This window comes from Odocoileus virginianus, chromosome 7 (assembly GCF_023699985.2).
Source record: "Odocoileus virginianus isolate 20LAN1187 ecotype Illinois chromosome 7, Ovbor_1.2, whole genome shotgun sequence".
NCBI classification, from domain to species: Eukaryota; Metazoa; Chordata; class Mammalia; order Artiodactyla; family Cervidae; genus Odocoileus; species Odocoileus virginianus.
In genome coordinates, this window is record NC_069680.1 from 46,808,002 (window position 1) to 46,828,193 (window position 20,192).

Here is a 20,192-nt window from a genome sequence, read left to right on the forward strand (position 1 = left end):
ATTAACTCACATATATTTGTTTCTTGAAAACTTTCCATAAGAAAAATTTTGGTGAAACAAAAGTACCTTGCACTCCTGGAAAACCCATTCTTGAGGTCCTTCTGCTCGTAACTTCTGAATGTATTGAAACATGTGCAAAATTATATCTTCAACATGTACTGGAAAAAAAATGTACATTTAAAAACCATTCAGTCTTCAAATCCTTCAAAGCAAGGAGTTTACTCCTAAGGTAAGTCAGGTAGGTAGAAGACCTTAGAAATGGACTTCTCCCCTCCCTGTGACTAGGTTTAGGGTCCCACATACATGGCCTTCCAAGATCTGGAATTTGTGACAGAAGGGACTTTGGGGGTAATAAATGAGCAAATAAAAAGTCAAGCACACATTTTACAAGTGCAACAATGATCAGATGTTAAGGAGGGAAAATCACCCATGAAATGGAGGCCAAGTTACAACAGATAAAACAGTATGAATTAAAGTCTTTATAGCTTTACAACAAAAAAACAGATCCAGAGCATAAATAAGTTAATAAAAGTTAATCATAAAAAATCAATTTTCATTAAAAAATGGCCAATACTTACATAATCCTTCCTCAGTCAAGTCCACATTAATGATAAAAAACATAAAACCTCGGGCTCCTTCCTTTTGCCCACCAACAAGAGTATTTACCCAGCCTGTAACAGTCAAAGGAAATCAACGTGATTGCTTGTGTGTCTTCTTTTAAGACAAGGAATTTTAAAAAAAAATTCATTCTATACATTCCCAAGAGACTAGAAGGGCATTCTGCAGAAAAGACTGGGCAAAAATCAGTTCAGAAAAGCAGTTTCAGGCACTGCAAAAGATTCAAGGAATTTTGGGGGTTGGGAGTTTTTCTTGGGACTCCTCAAATCATTTCCCAAATCAAGAGTAGACTACTGTGCTTAAGTGCTATATACAGAGTCTGAGTGGAGAGGAACCTTGGAAATCTACTGACTGATCCTAGTATTAATACACCCTTTGATGGATTTGATGGATAAGAGTAGATAAATGTTTCAGCTCATTTCATAGAGATGGTAAACAATATACAATATGAGATTTACATTTTTTAACCTCTATCTTATTTAAAACATGGGCCACAATATCTTTTGAAATATTTAAACTTCACTGCTCAATACCAAAAGGGTAAAAAAAATTATGAAAAAAGACAAAAACAAAAACCCCAAAGAAGAAAAATAAGCATACTAACAACCATCACCTCACTCTCCTATTAACCCTAAATAGTCTCATCTGAAAATATCCCTTCACAGGGAAATATTTAGGAGAAATGAGAGCCAGAGTAAAAAAAAAAAAAAGAAAAATGATGCAGATGGGGTACTACCCTCAGAAGCTGGGACCCAAGAGACTCACCCTTTGATTTAAGTTCTGATAACAGACTTCCAGGGCCTTCGTGCCCAATGAGATGACCGAGATAATGACCCGGATTTGATTTGTAGTATTTCTGAAGGTCAGGTATGGGAAATGTCACATAAAGATTCCTAATATCCTTAATGGGTACTACTTTGTAAAGTTGCTGGGGGAAAAAAACAAACCACAAAACATTAGCTATGTTCAAATCCTATAAAAAAAAAAAAAAAAAAGAATTTACAGACTATGAAGAATACTGATTTAAAACAAACAACAACAACCCTGATTTTCACAGAAGAATCCCAAAATTCAGGAGAGAAACAACTGTCAGAGAAAATGATACTGACCAAACAGAAATAAATGACCTGGGCTCTTTCTTAGTGGGATTTCATTACAGTTGGTATGCGGTCCATGTTTGTCCCCTGGACCATGTGGCTCAATACTTTTGGATGCTTGCCTTCTGGCACTGCTCACCAGCTTCTACAGTCTGCCAAGGTTATAGCTACCAAAACTACTTTTAGCATGAAAAGATCAGAACATATTGTTACATTTTGGTAATACATGTCTCAAGTATATGTGAAACTGATTTCATTTGACTACCCAGACAAATATTAAAAACCATATAAGTAATGAAACTTCTAAAATGTTCTATATACTCTTTGGCAAACTAGGCATATATTATGTCCATAAATTTAAAACAGAAAAAAAATACTAGCAATAAATGCACTTACTTTAAGATGTTCTTCTTGGAAAGGATGTTCAGGAAATTCTGGCAATGGGACATTTTTGTTCTCTACTTCAGAAAATAACTTTACCACCAGATTAGTCAAGTCATCTAAAGATTCTACAAGAAAACAGACAATAGAAACAGGACTTAAACTAATCATAACACCTAGTGGGTAGTATTTAAAACCTTAGGATTATATGTGCAGATATATAAAATCACTATGTTGTATACCTTACATTTATACAATGTTATGTTTTAATTATATCTCAATAACGCTGGTGGGAAGAACCTTAGGATCTCCTGAAAAATCTCAGGACTACTAAAAGGAAAGCCTAGGAGTTTTTTAAAAACTCCATCTGATAAGTTGAAGCATTCAGTTAAACCCTACCAGAGTCTGTATAACTTCTGTAAATACGCAATATTGATAACAATTATACCTCACAAATGTCTGCCTCTTCATAGTCTAAAAAACTATTTTACAAATATTATCTTGAAATAATTTAAAAATAAACATTAGAAACAAATAATTAGTGGCATTTGCAAACTGACTATTTTATCTATAATTTCCAACAGAAACATACTAAACCACTGGCTGATAGACAATAACATTTAACTTTTTAACAGTCTAAACCTATTATTAAAAGTCAAATGTTAGCATCTGTAAGTAACTGATTTTGAGGGAGAATAGTACAAAATGGTGAGAAGAATCCTGGGGCAGGGGATCAGAGGACTTTGATTCTAACCCCAACTCTAACACCAACAAATTATGTCAAGAGTATTTAGACAAACTGCTTAAGCACTCCAGGTTCTATGAAACATGAAAGCTGGGTAGGGTGATCACAAGTCTCTTCCAAGGTTTAACATTATATGATTCTGTATCACATTCTGTCAAACTCAAGCAAAGATTTGTAACTGATTATATAGCCATGTGTGTGAAATTCTTCTATATTATCATCTATCTATATTTTTTATAGAGAACTGTAGTCGCAAAGTTTATAAAGTTATATAGATGAGATGTTCACTGCAGTATCGTTTTATAAAAATAATAAAAACTGGAAGTGACTGAAACATCTATCAATGTGTACATGTTATAAGACATCTCTACATTGGAATTTTAGGTAGTCATCAATGAGAGGGAGATCTGTATGGGCTGACATGAAAATATCTCAAATTTCTGTTAAGTGAAAGCTGCAGATTTCAGTCCCATGTAGTATAATCTCATTTAATTTTTAAACAGATATACATAAATCTAAATCTATCAATGAAATTCTACTTTTGGAAGTATAACAAAAATGATTTAAGGTGACTATCTTTGAAGATGACACAGTGTTCATAAGGTGGGATGAGGAAGAAGAACTGATTTCCATTTTTATATATTTCTGTTTGGGACAAATTTTTTTCTATGCACACATATTACTATTATTCTAAAAAGAAAAAAAGTGGAAAAGGTTATCTTTTTATAAACAAGATAACCACTCACCTTGATTCTGTCTCCTCAAAAATAGGTTATTTATAAATGGTATAAACATTCATCACTTATTACTGTCAGGAAGAGTTTGAATCAAATAAGAAATTTCCCTTGATATTCTATGACCCATTTTGAACTTCTCCATGAACTCTGTAAAAAACACTTAATCACTATTTGACAATTGTCTATATATATACTGTGAAGTTCTCTTTTATGTCTATGAATGTGGGTATGTGTACTTTATTTATAAAACATACGCATTTTTACTTCAATTTTTTGGGCTTGTATGAAGAACCTTAACATGTCCAGAGCCAAATAAAAGGCCCAGCACGTGGCTGCCCGTCACATGACAAGTGAACTCAGGAGTGAAGAGGGTGTATCTTGAGTAAAAGATGTCAGAGAAATCTGACACAAAGACATAAAGAAACAGACAGATTAGACACGTAACTGGAAACAAGGGGGGTGGCCAACAATGATTTGTCAACCTGAAATGCTGATGACAGTGGGGCCCTTTACAGCAAGGTTCTACTAGGATATGCCTTTCCTTTTCAAAGCACAAATTCACCGTGTAGCTTTTTAAAGGTAAGGCAATTGTACCATAAAGCAACATCTGTCTTCACCATTAGGCTGTGAGCTACCAGAGATCAGGGAACTGAGTCCCATTCATCTTTACATTACCAGGACTTGGTCATCCTAGGGTCTCCACTTGACAGCTACCTATTTGTCAAGTGTCCAGGTAACTGGTGCTGCCACAACGAGAGAGAGGACCTCAGGAGAAAACAGAGAAAAACTTTTTTGTCCCTTTGTGACAGAGATTCTGCCACATGGTTACTCTTCCTCTTCCCTCCTCCTAGAAGGAGGAGCAGAGTATCCATTAATCCTCTAAGAGATCCTGTTTCTTCCACACACCACTGTACTGTAAGGACACCTCTCCCAGGCCTGTCATCAAATCCACTCAGCTGAGCACAGGTCAGTCACACTGGCAGACCAAACTGGAACAAAGACACTCTTTGTTTCTTTCAGATGCTCATTCTGTCACTTCCACTAAACCAAGAACACTGAGGGCAGGGTTCATGTCTGAGTCATCTGTTGTCATTATTACTTGCCCAGTAAGTGCTTACGGAAATCATGTGTTTTATCTCAGGAGGACATGAACAAAAATACGCTCAGAAACCTACTCCCAGAACTAAGCTCTAAATACCAAATGATTTTTTTTGTTTTTATACTCCACAGACTTACCTACCTTCAGAAAGAACAGAATATAACACACACTTTTTTTTTTTAGCCTTCTCCTTGGACCCATTTTATATCCTCATTCTATTATCAAGTTAAAATAAACATAGGAGTTTATTTTCTACCTACAAAAGTAATAGTTGGCAATTTAGAAAACTTAGAAAAACAAAAGAAGAAAAAAAGAAGAACAAAAAAGTCTCCTACAATCTCATGATTATGGAATGCTGCAAACAGCTACCATTTATGGAGTATTTGTTGTGTCACCAGGTACTATGCACTTTTTCTGCATTATCTCAATTAAACCTCACAACAGATATGTGCTAACACCTCCATTTTAACAATGCAAAAATGAAGAGCAGGGAACAGAAGTAACTTTGTTAGCTCACAGCCACACACTGGGTAGGTGGTGTATTAAGAATTCAAACCCAAGCTCTCAGACTCTAGAGCATGAGTTCTTAACTACTACAGCACATTATTACATTTCTGGTATGTTTTTCTACATTGTCTTATGTCTCCCATTTACGTCTATTAGAGCTATTAAGAAATTCCCAAATGGGATCATATAGCACATAGAGTTTTTATAAAATATAGAGTTTATAAAAACATAGAGTTTTTACAGAGTGCTTTTGTTTTCTATTTAAGACATTAAGAATAGTATCCCATGCTAACTATTTATTCATTCAATATTTATTTACTGAGTACCTATGACGTACCAAGCACTAACCCAACAAATCAGTGAACGAAATAGTTTCTATTCTCAAGTGACTTACGTTCTGGTACAGCAGACAATAAAGAATGTTTAATATTTCTTTAAATATTAAATGTGTGATAATTTTTAAAGATAAATGTTTGATAAATGTTTTAAAGAACAATAAAGCAGCTGGGAGGTGAGAAAGTGAGAGAAGGGATGCTATTTTCTGTAAGATGTTCTATGCTATAGCTATAACATCACTATTAATCAATGTCCTGTTAATGAACATTTAGCTTGCATCTAACTTTTTACTAATAAATACTATACTGAAACATCCTTATACATCACCTGTTTGAACAACTCTGATAATTTCCTTAGACTGAACTTCTAAAAGTAAAAATGTATTTTTTAAGGGTGATGCATCTTAAATTCTCCTCTGTAAAGTGTCGAGGAATTGCATAAATTGTATACACAACAAATACAAAAGAATACCTCTCTTTATAATGGGTATTAATTAAAACAATTTAATAGGGGAAACAACATATTATCATTAATTTGCACTTTTAGAATCAAACCTTAATAAAAAAAAAAAAAAGAATCAAACCTTAGTTGGTTTCTCATAGTTTTCCTAGTTTATAATCATCTGCCTTTTCAGTTTTTAGTTTTCTGAATTTTATAAGGTCAAATCTCTCAATCTTATCTTATTTTATTTTATTTTTTTTCATTTATTTTTATTAGTTGGAGGCTAATTACTTTACAATATTGTAGTGTCAATCTTATCTTTTACACTTCCTTTTCTTGCTTTTACATGTGTAGAGCACCAAAAGTAAAAGTGAAGTTGCTCAGTTGTGTCCGACTCTTTGCAACCCCATGGACTGTAGCCTACCAGGTTCCTCTGTCCATGAGATTTTCCAGGCAAGAGTACTGGAGTGGGTTGCCATTCCCTTCTCCAGGGGATCTTCCCGACCCAGGGATCAAACCCAGGTCTCCTGCATTGCAGGCAGACGCTTTGCCGTCTGAGCCACCAGGGAAGCTCCAACTTCCAACGATAGATATTAATTTGTATTTTCTTCAGGTCTCCATTTAAAATCACCTAAGCCAAAGCTCCAATACTCTGACCACCTGATGGGAAGAGCCAATTCATTAGAAAAGACCCTGTTGCTGGGAAAGATTGAAGGCAGGAGAAGATGGGGATGGTAGAGGACAAGATGGTTGGATGGCATCACCGACTCAATGGACTGAGTCTGAGCAAGTTCCGGGAGATGAAGGACAGGGAAGCCTGGCATGCTGCAATCCATGGGGTCGCAAAGAGTCAGACACAACTGAGCAACTAAACAACAAGCTTCTTTTTAGAACAAAGTGAGTTAAAAACAAATTCCCCTCCACATTTTCTCCAAGAAGTTCATCTGCAAAGCCTCTGAACAGATAATAGGAAATAACTTATATCTTTCTTCCAATACTTGATAAAGTCAAAATGGAATGGAAAATCAGATAATCCAATTCTATGAAAAAATTTTAATATTTCTTACCTCGACCTAAAACACAAATAGCCATTAAGTTCGATGAATAATAAGTAGAATGGAATTTCAGTAGCTCTTGTCTTACATCAATGCCTTCTTGGTTTGGTCTAGTCTCTAGAGTATATTTGTTACCTGAAAGGAATGAAAAACATTTCTAAGAAAAAGCAAAATATGTGAATTTCAAAGTTTCACAATTATTACTAACATTGCTTTAAGGTAAACTTAAAGAACAGAGTCCAAACAAACACATTCATAATGATTAGTCAAGTATGTTTGACCATAACCTGGATAAACGGGACAGTATAGAACAAACTAGTAAAATTTTATCTATAGAGCTTTCCCTCTGGAACTTGAAGTGCTTTATAAAAGTTATAGTTCTTAAAATTCCTATGAGGTGGCAGGTATTATGAGCACTTACAAGACAAAAATGAGGTCCACATGGCCTCCATTCACACTTACTTTAATTTCCAATTCCCTAGGTGGCTCCAAAATAATTGAACATAGTCACTGAGGGATCTTTTCGGAACTTGCCAAGTTACTTGTGGAAAGAAATGTACTATTCTTGGCTGAAGCATTAAATTTGTGATGTGAATTCTCATGAATTTGATCTAGACTGGTAAAAATAGGATGCAATGCTATTCTTGTAAGTCTCAAGTGATGTATACAGAGTACCACTATGAGATCTATTATGAAATTTAATAACTAATTCAATTAGGATAAAATGTGCATGTCAAGAGCAAATAGTCCAACTGTCTAAGTACTACATTTCTAATAAAGATCTTGCCACTAAAAGGTTGGGAGGTGGAATTTCAGTAATTTTGGTATCTCTCTAAAAATGGCATCTTGACTAGAAGTATCTTAAAGTCTAGTAGAGTAACTTTTATTGTTCTCACTTATACAACTAAATGGGCTCCTGGTAGAACATATTCTCGACATGTTTTCCCCCTGCTTGGGTTATTACAGTGGCCGATGAACTGGCATTTAGAGAATCTCTCTTTCACTAAACTGGGATCCAGAGAGAGCCACCAGATGGCGTTCTCAGATCCAGTCTTTATTCTTGAAGAGCTGCATTGTACTCTTAGCCAAAATTCATGCCCTGAATGCTTCAATCAACAGATCTAGTGGAGTGTGCAAGAAACAGTCCAGCAAGTACTCAGTAACCTTTTTCTAGTTAGAAAGCAATCAAATGTACTCATATTCACTGGCAGCAGCCTGCTAATCAAGTTTCCAGGTTCTTCACCAGTCCTCTCAGTTTCAAGAAAGATCCAGTTCCACTCCAGATCTGCTCTACCTGAGGTCCTAAAACATCCCCTCATTCTACCTGCAGAATACAGATGATCTAAAAAGTATCCAGAGTCCTAACTCCTCAGAGAAAGAAAGAAAGAAAAGGACAACAACAAAAAGCTCCTTTTCTGGGTAATGGTTAAAAGTTCTCTCATATTAAGGTGAAATTTGAGTATACACTTCCCTCTTTTATTAAATGAAGGTTCTAGAAGCCTCAGTTCCAGAGGGACTAGGCCCTAGAGCTTCATTACTCATTTACACTGCAAAGCACAGATTCTTACAATATGTGCATTAAAATCGACACACTGGGACACCCAAGCTTGGAGAAATCAGGTTTTATTTCAAGACTATAAGTGTGATAGTGTCAGACAGAAATCACATTTTCAGTGTCAAGTATGATTTGATGTGCCTATTTACAATCTGGTCAATATACTGGTTCTTAAAACAAAACCTCAAATCAAAATATATAGAGACAAAGGATATGGCCTTTGTCTAGAACTTAAAATTCTTTCAGGTTGACTAATTCTAGCTCATTCTGCTTTGATTTTAATATACCTGAATATCTTACCATTCTAATCCCTACCCTTTATCTTTAGGTTCATTTAAGAACACAGAGATAGGGACTTTCCTGTTGGTCCAGTGGCTAAGACTGTGCTCAAAATGCAGGGGACCTAGGTTCGATCCTGGGTCAGGGAACTAGATCCCACATGCCACAGTGAAGATCTAAGATCCTGTGTGCCACAACTGAAACCTGGCACAGCCAAATAAATATTTTAAAAATAAAAATGGAGATTAAAAAAAACAAAAACCAACACAAAGATAAAGCATGAATATACCCTGAATACACTAAGATATATATCACTGGAAAAATAACTGACAATGCCATAGTAAAAAGAGCCAGAGGACCACAACAGAATACTATACTGCAAAAAGAATGAATAACCCACTGTTCATATGCAACAGTGTAGAGGAATTTCACAACTTTCAGGTTGAATGCGAGAAGCCAGACACAAGACACAGAAACACTGTATTATTTCATTTATATGAAACATAAAAACAGGCAGAACTAATCTTAATCATGAGAAGTCAGAATGATGTGATCCTTGGGTAGGTGGATAATGACTACCAACGGGTACAAAAAGGTGCTGGTAATCTGTTTCTTGACTAGTGCTGGGTCTACGGTCTGCTGAGGTTTTTGAAAATTCAATGAGCTGTATATAGATAAAAGCAGTATATTCATTCAACAGATTTTTCAAATAGCAGCAAAAGTAAAATAACCACAATAATTTATCAGAGCCACACACACTTTTCAGTATATTTATTATATTAATAGTTCAACAACAAATTAAAAGAAAAATGAGCCAAAGGAGCTTTTTTGTAAACAGCAACCTGGCTCACCTAAGGCACAAAAATCTAGTGATTCTGTATCTCTGGCCAAATGGCTAAATAGAGACTCAATCACATTTGCTCTGAAAAGTGGCTTTTAGCCATAAAGATTCCATTCTGTGAAATCTACATATTCATTTATTTGCTACCTAGATGTTTTCAGGCTTTCTAATATGTAATGATGGAAGGGAACTCTGGTCCATTTGGGAACACAGCGCAGAATGCCAGTCCTGTATCCTAAGACACTCCTGAATTAGAAAGAGGAAATGGTCTCCACTATGACTCTCTTGGGGTCAGACAGTCAGCTCTTAATACACTGACAGAAAAACATGAATACTAGGAGTAAATAGGCCAAAGAGTCAGGATAGTTATTAAGTTTACTAACCCTTTTATTAAAATCTTTTTTAAAAGTTTTTTAAAAACAAGGCTACCTAGTGGAAGTTCTCAAGAAACAGTTGAGGAAATGAACAGAAAAGCAGGACATAACACAGAGAATGCTTAGATTACTGAGCAGACTGTTACTATCAGAGCCATCATCCCCAGGTAGGGAGATGCAGAGGAACAAGCACTGACTTTGGTGTGAGCAGAGCCATCAGCTAATCCAGGGTCAATCATCTTCTGGTTACATGACCTTGAGCAAGACTTCCTTAGGCTCAATCTGCTGTCCTGACATTGGTAGACTTATACCAAATTAAAAAAAAAAAAAAGGTGTAAAGAAGTGCAAGACTAATATTTAACAACCAGTTAATAGAATAAAAGTCTGATGATACCAAGCATTGTGGTGAAATGAGAACTCAGACGCTGCATGAGGGAGTGCAAACTGGATCAACTACTATAAGAAACAATTTGGCAATATCTGTGCAATCTAAAGATGTACATATCCTAATACACAGTAATTCCACCCCAGAGTTTCACTCCTAAAACCCTAGAGAACTCTGTGTACAAGAAAACATGTGTAAGAATGCTTATAGCAGCACTATTGAATCAACAGGAAAAAGGACAAAGAATAGTAATGTATTCAATAAATTTTTCAGAAAGCAGCAAAAAAAAAATTTATCAGAAACACACTCACCAATATGGACAACTCCTACAAATATACATGGAATGAAAAAATACAAGTTGTAGAGATTACTTACAAAATACCGTTTTTATAAAACTAAAAAACTATACAACACATTGCTTAGAAATAAATGCATGACTTAGCAATGCTATCTCTTGAGGGCAGGGAGGAAAATGTAATTGGGGAATTGTGCAACAGACGCTCAAACCATACTTGAAACGTTCCATTTCTTCAATAGTGTGTAAAGAATGACCTGGGCAAAGCTTTTGTACTGATTTCTTTTATGGCAAATAATAAATCTGTAAAAACACTAAAGAATTGAATATCATACTTGCTGTATAGCAGAAAATAGACAACCAGTAGAAGCTACTTCTGTTATGATCTGAATTGTAGGAGGGACTCCTGGCTTCTGAATATAGCATAGGATCCATGTCATTAAAGTAGGGAAGAAAAAAAAAAGTAGGGGAGAAAGCTTGGTAAACGGTCCAGATGACCTTCCTCTGCCTAAGAATCTAAATGTGGACAGCAATGTGAATATGGCTGGGATAACAAATACCAGGTTCAGTCTCTACACATATATTGTCCTCATTTAGCACTAACTCAGCAGGGGCACTTCTATCAAATTTAAAATGCTGCTATATAAATCTTGAATCCTACCTTTCTGGCTCTGTCACCATAAGAGTAAACTCCAGCAGAAGACTGAGGCTGTCAGGGTTGCTGACTCACTGGGACCTTCCACTCTGGGCCTGCTAGGAGAGAGCACTGGCTTGGCGGTTGGGAGATTCAGGGTTTCTCATCCTGACTCCATCATCTTCTAATTAAGCAGCCTTGGAAAAGTCTACAAATATCTCAACATGGATACATGCCCAGTTGTTAAGAAAAAGGGTCAAACCCTGACCCTAGCTGTGAGGCACAGGAAAGTTTCTTAACCTCTCTAAGCTCCACTTTTCTTATTCGTAAATAAGAATCATGGGAACCAATCTCACAGGATTGCTATGAGGATTAAATGAATAATCTGTGCTAAGGCTCAGCATAGCATCTATCAGACAATAATTATGTAACAGGAACTTGGGTTGCTATGAAGTTTATGAAAAGTGGTAACGGATATTGAAGAGAGTTTTGTACATTGTAAGATCAGTAAGTTCTATTCTATATTTTCATCACAAGAACTATGTGTGCTCAGTCACTCGGTCATGTCTGACTGCAACTCTATGGACTATAACCCAGCAGGTTCCTCTGTCCATGGGATTTCCCAGGCAAGAATAATGGAGTGGGTTGCCATTTCCTTCTCCAGTTCTTCACAAAAACTATAAACACTATTTTTTAAAAAAGGCTTACAAACTCAATACTAATGTATATGAGTGCTGATTTTCAAGTAAACAGAATGTATTTTCCCGGAAAATTCTAAAGCCAGCCAAGTAATTCTTACACTCTGTGGGAAAGACTGAGTTTGAAGTTTTAGAAATATGAGAAATCAAAGTCATCTCCAACTATATGTCTCATAGGTTCTCAAGGAAAGATCTATTTATTAGTTATAACCATGAAACTCTGAACTGTTCTCTGAAAACTCAAGATCCTGAAGGTTAGTTTAATATATCTACAGTTAGTTACTTGGAATTATTATAATTTTTTTTTAAAGCTCTTTCTTCCTGCTATAGAAATCTTCTAAAAATCCTGGAAGAAACCAAAGTCTTTGGAGATATGTGAATTTTCCTAAAAAATTAAACAGGACAATTCTTCTGCATCTGGGTAAGGACATGCAAGTGTAAGACATGAGTTACTAAAGAAAGGGGACTTGAAGTGAAAGCCTCTTAAATGCCACAATAAAGTAACTGTACACTTAAATTTCTGGTTTTCCATAGACACATTTCCTAGCAAGGGAAAAATAATAAGGTACTAACAAAAGCCATGGAAAAAGCTGGAGAGTGATAAATAAGTGGGCTAAATCATATCAAATATTTTTATATCTGAATTATCATGGTACTAAAAAAAAATAAATTAGTCATCATTCAAAGATGCCAGGAAACCAACTCAATATTTTGAAAACTGGTAGATAAAGGGAATGAATCAAACATTTATCTTGCTTTTTCTATAACTGCACCACTGGGGAGCCAAACAGCAGAAAAGGAGATTTTCTTTTTACAGTGGTACTCAAGCAAATCAATATGAGAAAAGTAACAATTAAAATTACAGGGGTGATGCATTTGAGGACGGTTGTATCAACATAAACAGAGAGCAAACTAGACATTATATGCCCCCCGATGAAAGAACACATCACCATCTATGAAGCCCTCTTCAAAAAACAGATAAACATGAATCTAATCAGGCTTCTATATCCAACTGCCAACTTGTGGAAATATAAAAGAAAGAGGAATATATTAAACTACGCTGCTGGGAATGCAATCAGCAACAGCTAGTCTATGAAAAGTTCTACACAACTAACATCCTGATTTTCAATAAATAAACTTCAGGAGTCAAAGGGAGGCAGTGGAGGAGAGATGACTATTTGAAACCGATAGACTATTTGAAACTTAAGTGGATCCTAACTCAAATAAATTTTAAAAATTAAAACTTTCATGAGACCACTAGAAATTTGAACACTACCTGCATAGTTGGTGATATTAATGACAATGGTACTTTTACCATGTTTTTTAAAAAGAGTCATTATCTTTACAGACATATATTGACATATATGCAAGTAAAATGATATGATGTCTGGGATCTATTCAAAACAATGTAAGACAGTGACTGGGAATGTGGGTTAGACACAACTGGCCAGGGGCCAAGTGATGTATATGCAGGGTTCTTAACAATATTTTGTCTATTTTTATATGTTCCAAATTGCTCACTTAGAAAGGAATGGAGAGACAAAAGGGAGAAAAAACTAAATAACTTTTACTGGGGTCTAAATTTTGTGTCATTATAATCATCCCAGTGTATCATGGGGTGTTCAACTACCTCCTGGTTGATATTTCATATATTTTTTTGGTTCTAGTCCATTCCCCTACTCCCTCCTACAAAAGCATCCTTTATTATGGCCAAACTTCTCTAACTCAGGTTCTCCAAACGACACTGGGCTCACTCGTTGGTCTTTGCCTTTCATCATGGTTTTGGGGGTCAACCTAACATTATCTCGATTCCTGGGTTGGGAAGATCCACTGGAGAAGGTAAAGGCTACCCACTCCAGTATTCTGGCCTGGAGAATTTCATGGACTGTATAGTCCATGGGGTCACAAAGAATCGGACACGACTGAGTGACTTTCACTTTCACTAACATTATCATAAGAAACACAGGCTTGAAGTTCAGGTTGACTTGATACTGAATCCCATACTTCTACTACCAGCCTCCCTCTTTTCCCTCCTCCCTGTGTCCCCCACAAGGCTATGAAACTTTGGTCTACTTATTCTGTCAGTAATAATTTCGGCATCTGTCAAAAGGGATGATGAAAATTTCAGTACTGTGGTGACAGTAAAGTGAAAATTCATATTAGGTAAAACGCCTGCCCAGTGGGTGGCACTTAATGCTCATACAATAAATAATAGTTCCTTTTCCTTTTCTTTTAAGAGTGACTCTTCCTGTGCTTAAGACAATCCGACCCACCCTTCAGGAAAATTCAACTTGCACCGCCTCTGAGATCCTGGAGAAATTATTTCTAGGCAATCATAAAGCAGGAGGAATAGTACAGTGGTTACGGGCACCAGACCTGGCTCTAGCAATCAAAAGCTGAGTGACCCTAAACAATTTAATTACTTCTCTAAAGTCTTAGTTCACTCACCTATAAGATAGAAATAATAAGGGCATGTACCTACTGGGGATATTGTGAGAATTAAGTTAAATAATCCAGGCCAAGTGCTTACTGCAGCACTCAGTAAAAATTGGCAAGGAGGAAAAAAGAAGAGAAAATCAAGCCTGAGATTATACTCCAGTGAAATTCTGAGTTTGACTTGCCTCTCCAACTAAACTAGAAGTATCTTTAGTGCAAAGACATTGATTTACATTTCTTTGCATTTTCTAATGCACTTTACATGTAGAAGACCTTTAAAAAATTACTTGTCAACAGAGAAAGAGAGAATCTGAGCATATGTATAATACTGTACTCAGATTCCTATAACCCTTTGTGGTATGTGCTACAAAACATAATTGTCACATAATAATTAAGAAAGAAAAACATCACTTGTATCTAAATACAGCGCCACCCTCTATTTCCAGGTGCCCTCCCATTTTGTCTTTCATTCCATCAAGGAGTGCCTGTTTTGTTTCCCTCACCCACATCCTGATTTTTTTCTTTTATTTCCTTCTCTGACTGACTAAACCCAGTTGCTCCCACAGTGTCTGTTGGGTTAGGTTTATTTTATTTTATTTTTCCCAATTATTTTTATTAGTTGGAGGCTAATCACTTTACAATATTGTAGTGGTTTTTGCCATACATTGACATGAATCAGCCATGGATTTACACGTGTTCCCCATCCTGAACCCCTCTCCCACCTCCCTGGGTTAGGTTTAGAGAAACAGATCACTAAACAATAATCAGAACTAAATTTTTCCTTTCCTGTTCCAAACAACTTTTAAAAATTCAACTGCTTCTGCTTTTATTCCATGGAGGGGCAGAGAAAAAAAAATTTTTTTAAGGCAACAGGGCAGAGAAAAGGCATAAAATGTATCAGGAACTATGGAACTGTAACTAAAGGTATATGTGCGTGACAAATCAAGGGGCAAAGGGAATGTCATCACCAACCATTGGTTCAGTTTTAAAAAGAGAACAGGAGAACATTTCTCTAATAACACTGTCCTACAATCACTGCATCAAACCCACTGCATCAAGTTGTGGCTGCCCCTCACAACTTTATGGCAAAGACTTTTTCAAATTTTTGCTCTTTTTCACAGCTGTATGTGTGTGTGCTCTGTCGCTCAGCCATGTTTGACTCTTTATGACCCCATGGACTTGTAGGCCACCATGCTTCTCCGTCCATGGGATTCTTTTTGGCACGATTACTGGAGTAGGTTGCCATTTCCTCCTCCAAGGGGATCTTCCTGACCCAGCGACTGAACCTGCGTCTCCTACATTGGCAGGAGGATTCTTTACCACTATGCCACTGATCCTCTATCTTACTGTAATTATGGAATCTCTCCTTTAATGAGCACCATCAGGACTAGACTTTTGGGTAACCACTTCACACTAACCAGACATGGGAGGAAACTGAGGTTTACAGAAGTTAAGAAAGTGGCCCACTCTTGGCTGGTCAGTGGTAGAACAATGATCCAACCTCAGAGTACAAGCTTTACACCACCGAGGAATCTGCTAGTGGGAGGTGGGAGTCCTGGCTGAAGTCTGAGGCTGGAGGGATCACACAGGGAGTTAATGAAGACGTGTGTGTGGAGACAGATCTAGCACATAACTATGAAAATGACTTCAAACAAAGGAACTGACTCTAAAAAGTTTAGCCTTTGTCTATTTCTCTTTCTCTAGGGAACTGCTTTTACCTTTCACTTACTTACTTATATAAGTTTTTATCTTTTACTTACTTACAAAAGTTCTTATCTGCTATACTGCTTTGTAAAAATCTTCACTGTGTATGTGCTTGTCTTTTTTGTGTCTCTACTTCACAGAAATTTTGTTTTAATGTAATCAAATTTATATTTAAATATATGCTTTACCATTAAAAATATGGTTTGTGATATGTAAGCTTGAGAACTTTTCCTATCTTAATATTTTTTAAAAAATATTTTCTTCTAAAAGTTATACAAAGTTTTTTTTTCTATAATTAGGCCCAATCAACCTAGAGTTTATTTTTGTGTATGGCGTGAGATGAGATCTAATTTTATTCATCTCTACATGAATAAGTAGCTACCCCTGCACCAGTCATTGAAAGGTCCACCCTTTCCTTACTCATTTGTCATGTGCCTCTGTCTTATGTCTAAGTTTCCAAACATTTGTGGATATGCTTTTAGGGTTCATAATCTGTTCTACTGTTATCTTCATGTATCTTTGCATCAATTTCACTACTCTAACAACTAGTCTTGGTACCTCGTAGTAGTAGTGTCTTTTTTGTTGTTCTTCAAAATTATCTTAGTTATTCTTGGCCTTTTACTCTGTCTTATTAATTTATAATCAGATTATAAGATTATTTAAAAAAAAAAAAAAACCTCAGGCTTTCAAATGGCACTACACTAGATATAGATAAATTCAGGATGAAATGTATCTTGTAATACTGAGTTTACCAATCCATGAACATGGTTTATCTTCCCATTTACTCAGACACTCTTTTACATCCATTATATATTTCTTGCTCCTCTGTTAGTGTTATTTCTAAATACCTTATAGCTATTTTTATATTATGAATGAAATAATATTTCCTGTAGTATTTTTCTAATTGATTACTATTGATACAAGAAAGGGGCTTCCCAGGTGGCGCTAGTGGTAAAGAATTCGCCTGCTAATACAGGAGACTCAAGACACTCAGGTTCAATCTGGAGGAGGCCATGGTAACCCACTCCAGTATTCTTGCCTGGAGAAACCCATGGATAAAGGAGCCTGGCAGGCTACAGTCCGTGGGGGTCAGAAAAGAGACACAACTGAAGAGACTGAGCATGCACACACGATACAAGAATGCAATTTTAGTGCTTCTCTTCTTTTGGCAACAGTGATGAATTATCTTATTTTTGATGATTGATCTGAAGACCTTGAATTTTTTATGCAATCATGTCATATGGAAACAAGAAGTTTTCTCTTTCTTCCTTTCAACCTCTTACTTATCACTTGTTTTTTCCCTTGATTTCCTGTAATGACTAGTACCTATAGCAGAGCTGAACAAAAAAAGTGATTAGAAGGTATTCTTCTTTGTTTTTGTCTTTCAACAGAAATCCCTTTGAAACTTCGGAATTAATCATGATGTTTGACATAGGCTTTTATCAACTCAAAGAGTTTTTGTTGTTTTGTTCATAAATGAGTGCCTTTTTGTTACTTTGTTCATGAAGGTATTTTAACAAATGCTTTTCTTGAGTCTACTGAAACGACAGCCTATCACTTTGAATTACTTAAACTGTGGAACCCACTCGATTGTGAGGAAATAAATTTAATGTACTGAAAGATCTAAATTTTTCTTAAAAAAACAGAATATAACAGAGGGTACCAGACTACATCTGAAAATATAAGATAGGTAGTGTTTGGTAAAACTTTTGCTGCAGTGGCTTATACGTGCCATGAGTAAAATGTACTGTGGGTTGTATAAAGAAAAGTTTGAAAGCCACTGACCACTTTTCAGTACATGAAAAAGTACTGTTAAGGGAGGGGGGATCGGGATGGGGAACACATGTAAATCCATGGCTGATTCATGTCAATGTATGGCAAAAACCACTACAATATTGTAAAATAATTAGCCTCCAACTAATAAAAATAAATGGGAAAAAAAAAGTACTGTTAAGGATAAGCATTTTGTTGTAAGGTTTTCTTAAAAGCACACAATGCTTGATCTTTGCTCATTTAAAAACACCTAGCTTTAAAATATTACTAATATTAAAATAATAAACCACATTCCCTAGATGGACAAAATGGGCCACATTCATAGAATCATCTGAAGTTACTAAAAAATAATAAATGTAAATTAAGTATTAATTTCTGACAAGGTTTGTTCTGCAAGAATAACTTTAAGTAAGGGTATTTATTACAGCTTTTATCACATTTTCAAACTTGTCTATAACCTTAATAATGGACAGAAACTCTACTCTAAAAAAGCTCAACATTAGTTTATATTTCTAAAATCAACAGGTAACTTAGTATTTGCATTACTTCCATCACATTTTCTGTACTTTTGTACTAAGTCTGGCTAACTCATCTCTCAGCTGTTTATATTACTTCATACTTTGTTGACTAACTACCTAGCCTTGTCAGAGGTTATGAAAACAAATATGTTCTCAAACTCCACCTCTATGTAATTGACCATTCAATGTTTTTCTTCACTTATCACTCCTGAAACCTTCCTGTAAGATATCTTAAGATTGTTTTGTGTTTGTGACCAGAGGCAATACTGCTCACCTTATTCACTGATTTCTGGAAAATCTGTGGCTGCTTCCTGATTATACTGACTGTGATTTATCATCAGTGAGACCATTTTAAAGGCGGCAACTCCCAAAAAAGAGTTCTAACACATTCTGACAATAGCAGCATTGTTGGTGGAAGCACCTAACCTGCTAAAGGGACTATTTAAAGGACAACAATCATTGGATGTAGTGATTTTGAAATTTGGTTTTTAAATTCATATTCCCTCTTGATATACCATGTATGCTCATGTTCTCTATAAAAGCCACTTTTCAGAAAATTAATCATTACATAGGCATTTTAAGGACCACAATATTTACCTTAACAATGATACAAGGTGCCAAGTGTTACAAGTCTAAAGAATACAGTATTGCTGCTTCTAACTGGAGTTTTTAAAGACTCCTATTTTGCTATGCTAATTCTCTGGCTGCTGCTGGATATATCAGAATGGTATCCAAACTGAAAGAAAGCTGGCTTCATAATCTTTTTCAAAAGTCCCCAAAATAAACTTATAAGCGTAAATTTAAGTATACTAAACAATCTATTTTTTTATGCTATTTATAATCCCCAAAGCAGTGTTTTAAAAATCAGAGCAATCTTTCACAATGATTACATCTGGTAAAGTGGGAATGGCAACAGTTGATAAAGAAAAGGGCAACTTTTTGTTTTTGCTTTTTTAAAACATAGTTTTGTATCATTTAAATATTTTAGATGTACTTTTTAATGAAAAACTGAATAAAGAAAAAGAGTACAATTACAAAATCAGGAATCTCCAAATTTATGTTATGCTACTCCCTGTCATCCCATCTCTAATTTTCTACTAGGATGTTGCAGCACTTTGACAACAGGGACCTTGTGTGTCTTCTACAGTCAAGCCTGGAGCAGACACCATGCATTTACCTATCTGTAGATAGTAGAGGCAGAGGCAATGGGAGTAGGGGATTCAATAAGCCCTGGAGTGGACATTCTATTTATTCAGAATGAAGAGCTCTATTATCTCCTCTCTTTGAAATGCTGGGTAATATCTACTCACAACTCTTTAACTGCTCTGCTCCTGAAATAGCTAGACCCCTATTTGTATGGGATGGCCAGAGGTACCCTCTAGAGGGCTAAATAAATGGTTAGGCCACTGTTATTACAGGGCTAAATAAATGGTTAGGCCACTGTTATTACAATTTCAAGAATATCATTTCATATATTACATTCAAAGTCCAATGCCAGAATCCCTCTGTTGTACACCTGAAAATTATATAATATTGTACATTGACTATACTTCAATTAAAAAAAATCCAAAGCCAAGAGCCTCTTATTGACATCCTTTTTTTAAACTACTAGCCAAAATGTTACTCATCTGTTAAAAGAATTATTACCACTTCATTCTTACTATTTCTAAAACCTAAATTTACT

The 20,192-nt window shown here is 35.7% G+C and overlaps 1 protein-coding gene across 2 annotated transcripts in view; it reads right to left on the reverse strand.

Annotated features, from left to right (window-relative positions):
- Window positions 1-20,192, reverse strand: part of IDE (insulin degrading enzyme) — a 96,276-nt gene that overhangs the window by 35,946 nt on the left and 40,138 nt on the right. For both annotated transcript variants that reach the window (XM_020869981.2, XM_020869980.2), the window contains exons 5-9: window positions 7,029-7,151; window positions 2,112-2,224; window positions 1,384-1,546; window positions 579-671; window positions 67-158 (exon numbers count right to left, since the gene is read on the reverse strand). In XM_020869981.2, coding sequence (XP_020725640.1) covers window positions 67-158; window positions 579-671; window positions 1,384-1,546; window positions 2,112-2,224; window positions 7,029-7,151 — 584 coding nt within the window. The remainder of the gene's footprint in view (window positions 1-66; window positions 159-578; window positions 672-1,383; window positions 1,547-2,111; window positions 2,225-7,028; window positions 7,152-20,192) is intronic.